The 11,696-nt window shown below is 36.9% G+C and overlaps 1 protein-coding gene across 1 annotated transcript in view; it reads right to left on the bottom strand.

Moving 5' to 3' along the window:
- The window catches only part of LOC103597074 (receptor-type tyrosine-protein phosphatase delta), a gene marked incomplete at its 3' end in the record, with an annotated part of 296,277 nt that overhangs the window by 14,038 nt on the left and 270,543 nt on the right, over nt 1-11,696 (bottom strand). Inside the window, exon 20 of the mRNA XM_008580873.1 lies at nt 5,643-5,733. Coding sequence (XP_008579095.1) covers nt 5,643-5,733 — 91 coding nt within the window. The remainder of the gene's footprint in view (nt 1-5,642; nt 5,734-11,696) is intronic.

Here is an 11,696-nt window from a genome sequence, read left to right as displayed (position 1 = left end):
ATAGCACATCAGCATCATTAAACCCCCATTCACTAGGTCATTCAAGTGCTTGTCTTCCTGTGTAAGGTAAGACACTGGACTGCTACAGCAAAGCCCAGGCTGTAAACACAGGGCAATTAGATCCTTTACTGATAACTCATATCATTTCCTCCACTAATGAAATTCTTGCAAAGGGCAACCGTACATCATAACTTGTCTAAGGATAAAAGTTTGATTCATAGAAGCATTACCTTGCAGGAGTTTATTAAGCAAGTACTAACCTCAGTTAAAACCATCTAAACCTTCAACTATGACCAAATTTTAGGAGAGGTTAGTACCATTTTAGATTCTTTTTAGTAACGAGATACTTTGTGATGTTAATTCCCTCAATCAGCAGAAGTAGAATGCAATAATCAAATTTTAAGTTACATGTATTAAATAGACATTGTTGCTCATTTAATAACTTCTTGCTTGACTTGGCTCCTTCATTAACTCATTGGGGTGCAATTCTTCACATTTTATCATGAAGTCACTTGATTCATAGAAGCATTACCTTGCAGGAGTTTATTAAGCAAGTACTAACCTCAGTTAAAACCATTTAAACCTTCAACTATGATCAAATTTTAGGAGAGGTTAGTACCATTTTAGATTCTTTTTAGTAACGAGATACTTTGTGATGTCAATTCCCTCAATCAGCAGAAGTAGAATGTAATAATCAAATTTTAAGTTACATGTATTAAATAGACATTGTTGCTCATTTAATAACTTCTTACTTGACTTGGCTCCTTCATTAACTCATTGGGGTGCAATTCTTCACATTTTATCATGAAGTCAACTTTTTCCAGAATCTAGCTCTTTGGAGAGTCTGAATATCTTGCCAAGTGATATAGGCAGGGTAGGTAAAAATTAACTTTAATATTACTCTGAAGAAAACAAACATACACATGTACAAGGGTACTTCAAAAAGTTCATGGAAAAATAGAATTGAAAGATGTGAATCTTTCCATGAAATTTTTGAAGACCTCCCATATATACAGATCTTTCATGTATTTCTAAAATAAAGTAGAATTTATTTTTAGATAATCTACTGTCTTGTATTGATTATTTTATTACGAGAAAATTACACTAATGTATATCATGACCATTGCTTTCAAAATGATGTCCAAGTTAACTTTCCTTTCTCCCATTAGATAATGGTATTTCATAGGATTTAACAGGGAAAAGGCCTGTATCAGTCTGGGATACCTTGTGATTTTAAGTAGCAATTTTTTACTGGTTTCTTGGAAAGAATCTTGATTTTACGTATTTTAATAATTGTGTAGAAAAGATGACATATTTGAGGACAAACTGGTAAAAGGAATGAACCCTGTTTTCATCTTGATAAGCAAAATTAAGGTACTTATGGAAACACTGAGGCAAAACTACTAGCTTTGTTTTTGTAAATGGAAATGATCTACTTAGTACAATCAGACCCTACCATAATTAAGACCAGACTTTTGCGATAGTAATGACTACAGATTGTATATATGATAAATACTGAATCCTTCTGTTAGGAAGCTGATGGTATATTACGGTCTTATCTACATGGAGAGTTGTAAATGTGCTCAGTGGGTTCAAACTTGTACCCTAAAAATATAAAATTCAGTCTTTTGGTTATGTAGATAATTTGTGCCCATATTATTTTTGAATATTTAATTTATAATATTCTAAAATTTCCTGTGAAATTGAATTTAGTGATGCAATTAAAATTATATAATATGTAAGCCATTTCATAAAAAACTATAGATTGGGTATCCTTGTTTAGCAAATTTGAACAATCTGATATTAAATTCTGGTAGGCTAATCAATTATGCATCAATTGGCCAGTAGAAGAGAAAGGCCAAAAACTTATAACTATTTTTCAGTCCTGTTGTCCAATTTAGCTTTATTTATAATAATGATGATAATAATGGTGATAATAATAATAATAGTTACCATGTATTAAGCACTTATTAGGTGCCAGACATTGTTCTAGGGAACCTAAACATGCATTAGTTTGTTCATTACTCATAATAACCCCATTAGGGAGGTGACTATTATCCCCATTTTATAAATGGGGAAACTGAGGCATAATAGAAACTTGCAATGTACGATTAAACTCCATTAGTGAAATAAAATGAAATTACATGTAAGAGATTTTTTCAACCATATTTTTATTTACTTAACGGTTGTACAATATCAAGGAAATATAAATGCAATATTTAAGCTCTGATAATCTAAACTGTTTAACTCGGTTTGTACTTAGACATATTATCTTTGTGCATCTGCTTTCATTAACACAAACGAATATGTTATTTCCTTTTCCTGGATTCTTTTAGCATACCAATTTATAAACATTCTGATGCCAAATATTATGCTTGAAAAGTCATTACAAAGGTTTTTGTTAATATGCAATAAATGATGGTAGCCCATTACTTTGAGAGAGAGAGAAATACACTGCAGATGAGCTGAACAGCTTTTTGAAGTTGGTTAATCAAAAACATTTACCATCAGTTGTTTATGTGACTGTGTCCCCTCTTCTGCTTCACTGATCAAACCCTACCTTGATTTTATTCATATTTGAGATGGAGGCAGCAGTCATAACTCATCTACGTCACTGTCATTCCCACAACTACTTTTTGCTGGGGTTTCTTTGGAAGACCTAGAGGAAGTACTTCAGAATAAGTTATTTGAGTTTTTTGGTGCTCCTTAGATCCAATGTGGTCATTCATTAAGGTCAAACCTAGAACATCCCCCTGCCTCTTTAGGTAGCTCTAATGTCTGTAGAATGCTTCCTGCTTTATACTTTAAATGGTTCAAGTGAGCTCAGATGACACCAAAGCTGGCCAGTATGTCAAAGTTACAACCACAAATGACCACATTATTTTACGGCAAGCCTTTGAAGTACAATGCAGTGAAAAGCTTATGATATATTACACAACCTGCCCTGAATTAAATATAACTAACATTTTGGGAGTCATTCTGCCCAAAATTCATTTTGACTATCAACATTTGCTCTGCCCAGTCTGACCTTGACAACAAGGAGTACCAGTCTATGAATTTATCATGTGAAGAGCATCCCCAGACAAAGAATAAATGAGCTCAGAAGATAATTTTGAGAGTAACTCTGTTTAGAAAGCTTCTTTCAATTTTTTATGGGCCTATATACGAGGCACACATGTGGAAATCCCCTTAGGCTACCATTCTATTTGACGATATGGTTCCAACAATTTGAATTATAGGCCTTTCTGAAAAATTACTTGGTCAAATACATTTAAGAGAGGAACACTGCTTTGTCAAACCTGCCAGTACTAAGCTATAGATAAAATTACTACAATGCTTTTATTATCCGTGTTAGGGGGAAAAAAAAAAAACCCTGTCTGTAGGGATCAGAAACTGGATGAGTAAGCATAAAGAGAGACCACAGGCTACTTTCATTTATTCCCCTCCACAATAGTTAAAAGATGTATTGGAGGTAATTCCAGAAGATATATCAAGGGCTTTAGTTCTCTATCAGAAATAATTTTCATTTTCCAGTCAATGCATATCTTATTTCTTCCACCATTAATTCCACAATGTGGTTTCAATTATATCAGTGGGAAAAGTGGGAAACAACCCATCCTGACCCCAAAATTTTGAATTAGTAAAATGTTCTTTATCAAACTATTATACAGACTAATGCACCACAACTTGTGGGATGATTAAAATGACCCTTTGTTATGAGAATCAGCAGCACAAACCTGTAGAATTTAATTGTAAGAAAGTTCAATGTCATATAGCCCTATACTTTAATCCATTAGCACTGCTGTGCATTTTGGAGGTTAAAACCTGGCTGTAAAAGATAATCACTTCCTATTACTTATTATCAAATGGTTTTACTTCTAAGGAAAAAAGTATTTGATGTCATTTTTGCTTGGATCTCAATGCCTTAAACACTTTTTTTTTAATAGGTGGAAAGATTAATAGATTCTACAAGTTCTCTTTGCATTTTAAATCCAATTCCAACTAAAATAGGATGGTGGCAATTCTGTAATTCAACTGAAAAGTGATTAAAATACTAATGAATATTTCAGTATTAGCTGATTAGTTAGTTGCAAGTAAAATCATGTCTTGTTTCAAAATGCTTTCAAAACCAGCTGATCATTTGCATCCTCAGCTGAAGGATTACTATTCTTCCAATATCATAGAATAATGATTTTGTTCCTTTATTATCAACAGAAAAAAATTAAATTGATAACATATCTAAATTACTTGACAACATTATTGAAATGATGTCTCATTTTACACCCCTCCAGTGATCATCTAATCACTAAACAGTGACACAGAAGCATGGGCCTAATCTCGAACTCATTTCTTCTTCTGAATTTGATCGAATTTAACTCAGATAAATGAAGTGGATGACAATGAATCCCACTTGGAGAGATAACATATGTCTGCCAAAGGAAGCTAACAGCTTTTTATTTTGCCAAATCAGTCTCCTTTATGCAGACATGTATAAAATAAATTCACCTCTCTGTAATGCATAGAGAATTTATTCTTTTCTTTGTTCTGTTCATACTAATTTAAGGTAGAGGGAATATCTAGAAATAACAGGTTGTGTTAGAGATGTGCCTAGGTTGTAAATAAATCCGGTAAGTTAAAATCTCTTATTTCCCCAAATGGGGGCCTAGTTATTTGCCTTATGAATTGATTCAAAACAGCAGCATAGTAAAATAGCCAAGTTTCTCCTGTATTTCAACACTTTTGATCATAGTTTTCTATGTTGTAAATAAATCTGGTAAGTTAAAATCTCTTATTTCCCCAAATGGGGGCCTAGTTATTTGCCTTATGAATTGATTCAAAATAGCAGCATAGTAAAATAGCCAAGTTTCTCCTGTATTTCAACACTTTTGATCATAGTTTTCTATCTAAATAGAAGTTTTTGACAATTAGATCTCATTCTTCACATTATAGATTATCTTAAAAAAAACACAAATGCTCTTTTTATAAGAGTTTCAATTAAAATGTGCCTACTGTTGTAAGATTTTGGAAATTATAATCATATTATTTATTCAGTATTTGCTGGGTTTTGATATGTATTTCTTGCTGTCTTCAACATTTTGTGATTTGTTTTCTTTCTCTATAGTTAAGTATACCTTTGGTTCTGAAAACCTATACCATATAGAATAAGGCAAACATTTGCTAATTAGCCGAATTTTGTCAGAAACTAGTCAAGACCATATAGTAGGTCAAAAAGAACTGTGCTGAAATTTGCAAGGTAATGTTTGTAACAGCCTTAGCAATCATTGCACTAATGAAGCACACACCCTTGGAATTGATAGCAGTGGTGATTAAGACTTTGCTGACAATTCACCTTCTAAACCTCTGCATCATGGTTTATAAGGGGCAAGGGGCAAAATATTAAAGCCAACAAAGATTAGAAAGGATGTACACTTTATTACAGCTTAATGTCTTTTAATTAAAGGAAAAGGATCTCAGTTGGTATCCGTAGAGGTTAGCATGCCCATAGCACTGAACCATCCAACCAGCCAGCCATGGAGAAGCCAACACCTGGATTATATGCTGAAAGTCCTCCATAGGGAGGAGAAAGATATTTAATAAATTAAACAACTCATGAAAGACACAGCCAACAAAGACGTAGTTACCTCATCTAATTCCATTTCATCAGGACTCTCCCATGGCTTGATAAATTTCCCACGAGATTTCTTCAAAGGCACAATTATGATGTAGTAACCTCTGCATAGGAATGGATGGACAAAAATAAGGCTAATTAAGAGGGGAAAGAAAACAGGTACACCCTTAAATCTTCCGCAGACCTATAACTGAAATTAAAGGCAAATTATGGATATGCAGTGACTTGTCCATTTCTTTCCTCAATGACAAATAACCACCTGTTTGTTCAATTTTAAAAACAACATGGGTAGACATTTATGTGTCAGTTCAGTGATCGCGTATGGTAATATCACCATGGTTGACTGCTCTTTATTAGGTATCATAAACAGAACAGATACAGTTTGTTAGGGCCTTGGTGCTGGACACACACAAGGCTGGTATATTGAAATCTATCAGCACAAGCTGCTGAACCAAATATTTTCTGACATTAATTTATAAGAAGATCTTTTTAAAAGGTGGATGTTTAATAAAAAATTATTCTTAGCTCAGGTTAATATCAATTATTATTTCACTTGTACAAACATAAAGTAATTTTATTTGGATAACTAAAGCACAAAAAATTACTCATGATCTCACAAGAATCATATAGAGAAAGATGTAAAAGTTCCCCTCTTTCTACCCATCAAATTGTATACCTTAAAGTAAGTACTGCAGAAATTTGGAGAGGATCACTGCCTAAGGGCTTTCAAAATAGATCCCAATATTATGATAGCAATAGGAAGAGACAAAAGTAACTGAGTCTTTATATTAAGAACAGTCAATCAAAACTTAAGTAATGTATAAAGGCACCTGCCCACAAATAGATATGGTTATTTGTAAAGTTGTTTTCTAACTTCAGTATAGTATATACCCTGCTCTTGTATTCATGTTTAGAAACTCGGCTCATACCAGTATTTGGTAGTAACCATACAAGGACTTTGATTATAGTGTATAACAACTAACACATTAGTCACTTTCTACTTCTCAGGTATTACACTGAATAATCTCACTTTGCCCTCCTATAGGACAACCATTGACAGCCTAGGTGTAGGCTATGAGACTACAAGGACAGGTCACAGACAAAAGGACAGATATGAAGAGATTAAATACGTGTCCAAGTTAAAACAGACACTAAGGGGATTCGAATCTACATGTATTTTTTCCTTCAAAAGTGGTCTGTCTCTTTTTTCATTTACCCTGTGTATCATAAAGCTTTTTTAAGGACTCCACAAATTTTGTAGTGATTCATTGTAAAAATAAAAGCACACGTGTGTGCATGTGCACCCGAACATACCCACAGACCTTTAAAAGAGAAAGTGGCCACACAAGACAATGGGATAAGGAGAAGGTCATTATCAACCCTGCAGCACATGGCATGGCAGAGACCAACAGAGGCACCAATAGGAAGGCCTCTTTTCACTCATCTCAAAGTAAAACCTGTAGTAAACTCAAAAAACCCTCTGTGATGAAGAGCTGTTTCCATAAATGCAATCCACAGCTGAGCTGTGCCAGAGTAGTCGCCTGTGGTTAGCCTAAACTGAGATGTGCTGTTAAGTGTAAAAGACACACTGGATTCTGGAGGTTTAGTATACATTTAAAAAAAAAAAAAGGAAAATATCTCAGTAATAATTTTTTTTTAATAGTGCTCATATGTTGAAATGACAGTATTCTGGATATACTGGGTTAAATAAGTTATTAAAATTAATTTCTTTTTTTTTTTTTTTTTTTTTTTTTTACTGTAGGTACTAGAAAATTAAAAATTTCCCATGTGGCTCTCACTGTATTTGGTGCACAGTGCTGCTCTAGAGGATTCTGGTAAAGAATGTGGCACCTGGAGATATATGCAGCCCAGAATTTGGGCTCTGCTACTAATTTGCTGTGTGATCTCGGGCTGCTCATTTAACATTTCTGAATCTCAGTTGTATGTTCTGCAAAATGAGAATAAACAATACCAGGCTGGATGAGAAAGATGCCTCTGAACTATCTTATTCAGTAGGACAAGATAAAATTTGTGAGATGCAGGCTAAAGAACTTACAAAACTTTTTTCTTCCCTAATGGAGAATTCAAGTTAAACCAGACAGTTGTACTACAATTTTTTTTTCCCATGGTCCTCTGAGCAAGTAATCAGACACAAGATTATATCATCTAGACATTCATTTTCTTTACTACAAATATCAGATGATCAGGAAGGATGAGGAAAAAGATGAGCTGGAGTGGGTGACAGAGGCCAATATCTTTTATTTTATGATCCAGAATAAGCTTCCTCCTCTTCCTGTCCTCCCATCACCTGAAGGATTCACCACACAAGCCCATCGTGTTAAATGAGCATGAGAAGAATGACAGAGGCTGCAACTGAGCATACAAAATAACACCGCAGATGTACTTGATAAACACACTTGTCAAGGAAGCTCTTGCTTTTCACAACGAGAAGTCAGGAGATCTTCTCGTTGCCTACAGGAATGATACTACCCCTTATCAGAGAGCTCCCATTGTCCTCCTTCAGAATCTTGTAAATCAAGGTTAAGCTGATTAATTCTATTAATTTTTCTTTGGCTTTCATACTTTGAGTTGCCATTCTTGTACAGGAAAAAAAAAAAAAAAAAAGAATCCATTCTTCTGCAGCACTCCCTAGCTATTCATTTTACTTGTGGCTGGGATAAGAATTGAACAACCTCCCCCATAGCAATTAATTAACAGTGTGGCCAGATATCCATAATCTTTTTTCTCCACTGATCTCTAAAGCATTTATCTTGGGCAGTCAAAGTAGAACGTGCTTCAAAGCAGCTCTTGCACATTGGAAGAAATGGGGCACTGGCAATTTGGAATTCCATATTACAGAAAGCCTTGCCTAGGGCTAAAACCACACATTCTCAACTGTGTTCTCTGCACCTAGGCTTTGCAAACACCCTTGCCCTTGCTTCACCTGCAAACTAGCTTCCCCTGAGGATACTGCTTCCCTTGCAGCCTTCTCAGGTGGTGGCTGTTTATTCATCCCTCCTCCCCTGCCCGTGAACCTCAGAGTCAGGGTTTAGGGTTTCTTTCCTGGCTCCCTATCGCTTCTTGAGGGCATTTTTTCCTCCACCATCTTGCTAAAAACAAAACCCTCCTTTTTTGAAATTCGGCCAATTCAGCTATGTTAGATCTTTCTGGTTGAATTTGCCATCTATCAATTTGCTCAGCTTCTCCCTTCTCTTATAGAAGATTTTTCTGCAGGGTTCAAGGTCTTCCTTTCTTCCTGAACTCTGCCCCCATCCTGGGTAATTTCGACCTTCACAAGGCTGGCGCGTGTACCACCAAGGTTCTGATTCTTCAACTCTTCCTTTCCAAAGCCCATCTCCTCCACTCTACCTTAGCTACACAGAGCCTTGCTCTTCTCTGTGCCTCAACCCAGGGAGCTGAGCACTGCTTGAGAAATAAAACACGTGGCAGAGTAACACCATAAATTCATAATCAGCAAACCCAACTAGGCCTTCAGCACCACCTGACAATCTTACCACAACTCCAGTTACCCAGTCCTTCCATTTTCCACAAAAGCTTCTTCACGCCCTTGCTTCACCTGCAAACTAGCTTCCCCTGAGGATACTGCTTCCCTCGCAGCCCTCTCAGGTGGTGGCTGTTTATTCATCCCTCCTCCCCTGCCCGTGAACCTCAGAGTCAGGGTTTAGGGTTTCTTTCCTGGCTCCCTATTGCTTCTTGACGGCCTTTTTCCTCCATGATCTTGCTAAAAACAAAACCCTCCTTTTTAAAAATTCGTCCAATTCAGCTATATTAGATCTTTCTGGTTGAATTTGCTATCTATCAATTTGATCAGCTTCTCCCTTCTCTTATAGAAGATTTTTCTACAGGGTTCAAGGTCTTCCTTTCTTCCTGACCTCTGCCCCCACCCTGGGTAATTTCGACCTTCATAAGGCTGGCACGTGTACCACCAAGGTTCTGATTCTTCGACTCTTCCTTTCCAAAGCCCATCTCCTCCACTCTACCTTAGCTGAACTATATGGTTGCTCTTCTCTGTGCCTCAACCCAGGGAGCTGAGCACTGCTTGAGAAATAAAACACGTGGCAGAGTAACACTGTAAATTCATAATCAGCAAACCCAACTAGGCCTTCAGCACCGCCTGACAATCTTACCACAACTCCAGTTACCCAGTCCTTCCATTTTCCACAAAAGCTTCTTCAAACAATTTTTTCTACCCTGAAACCCTGGACATCCATACCTTCCCACTAGAAGATGGCTATATCTCTTACACACAGAGGAAATACAAACATTCAGACGAGAATTCCCTCCTCACCTGTCCACCGAACTGCATGCCTACGTATATCTGTACACAACCACAGTCTTTCCTTTGGGTATAGGAGAAGGGCTGTTCCTATGTTTCAAGGCCTGCAACTATTTCTTGAATTAATTCCCACCCTCTCACTTTCTTAGGAAGTTTACTACCCACCATACTCTCCTTTCTCATATATCTCAACTTCTCCTTTCCCGTTGGATCCTATCCACTAGCTGAAAAATCACGCATACATAACTGCCATTAAAAAACAAAACAAAGATATCTCACTCCAGTCATCACTCTCTCTCCTGCCTTTTACTGCCCAAATTCTGCAAAGCGCTGTGCTCCTGCTGTTTTCCACCTCTTCCCTTCCACTCACTTCCCAGCTGACTGCTGGCTCCTGCCTCATCTCCCCACCTCACAGCCACTGCCAGGTGCTCAGTGACCTCCATGCTATGACACCCAAAGGAGAGCTCTTGATCCTCTTCTTTCTTACTTGACCTCTTAACAGAATCTCACTACATTGATAAGATTCTCCATGAAACACTCTCAGCCCTTTCTCTGTGATACAACTCTCCAAATTTTTCTACTTGTATCTCTTACCACACTAACCTTATTTCCTCAGCAGGATTTATTATCTGCTCCCCAGCTATTAAATGGTGGAATTCTTCAAAGCTCTAGCCAAGGACTTTTTTTCACACCCTATTTTCCTCCTAGGAAATCTCATTCCTGGCTCAGGGCATAGGTTATTAGCTATATGCAAATAAGGTACAGATTCCTATCTTCAGCTCAGAACTCTCCTCTGAATCACAGGTTTACCCTATTCCAACTTTATGTCTCTGTTTCTATGTCACAAAATACCTCAAACTCACTGTGGTTAAAATGAAACAAATAATATGCCTTTCAAAATAAATCCTCCTCCAGTACTGCACCACATCCGTTTTAGTGCACATGCCAGACCTAATTGTCATCATTCACAATCTGCTGTCACTCTTCTGTCCCTCACACACAGTCTATCACCAAGCCCTATTACTTACAACCTCTATCTCTAGTGTGGACTCTCCTCTCCATCTCTTCTGCCATCCCTCTGGCCTAATTCCATTGTCATGCCTAGATTACTACCTTGGTCTCCTAACTTTCTTGCTCCATTGACTTTAGCCCCTTCTAGTCCCACTCTTTGAAATTTTCATTGCACAGTAAAAAACTGATTGAACCATTCCCAATTTTTGAAACATTTCAATGGATACTCATTTCTCTTAGGATAAAAGCCAAAAGGTATTATAAGGCCCAGCAGGATAGTGCCTGAAGCCATCTCCCCACACCCTCTGAACTATAGCTTCACAGGCTTTCAGTGTCTTGAGTTTACCTTGGTCCATTCTGTCATTGCACTTGGTTCATTCCATTCCACTTGCCTAGAACTTTCTGTCACTCCCACCAGGAGTAACTCCTCTCTGAGTAACTCCTGAGTAACCCCTCAGATATGCATTCATGTGTTCCTTACTAGGTGAAACCTTCCCCCACTTGTCTGATTAAATCAATTATCCCTATTTTATGGTCTCAATGAGCCATTTTTAGTCTGTAATTTTCTTATACTGTTTAAGATATATTGGTATATATAGAAAACATTACTAAAGTAGGTGTCTATATAATCTCCCTAAAATTTGCTTAAAATTTGCCATTTCAACACTGAGTTATGTTTTCACTAAAAAGGGGAAGTAGGTGAGGTAGGTGGCTCTCAGGGGCTTCTATGTCCCCTAAATCAGGCAGTCAAATACATTT

Source organism: Galeopterus variegatus, unplaced genomic scaffold (genome assembly GCF_000696425.1).
Source record: "Galeopterus variegatus unplaced genomic scaffold, G_variegatus-3.0.2 Scaffold2184, whole genome shotgun sequence".
Lineage (NCBI taxonomy): Eukaryota > Metazoa > Chordata > Mammalia > Dermoptera > Cynocephalidae > Galeopterus > Galeopterus variegatus.
This window is presented reverse-complemented; position numbering and strand designations above follow the sequence as displayed.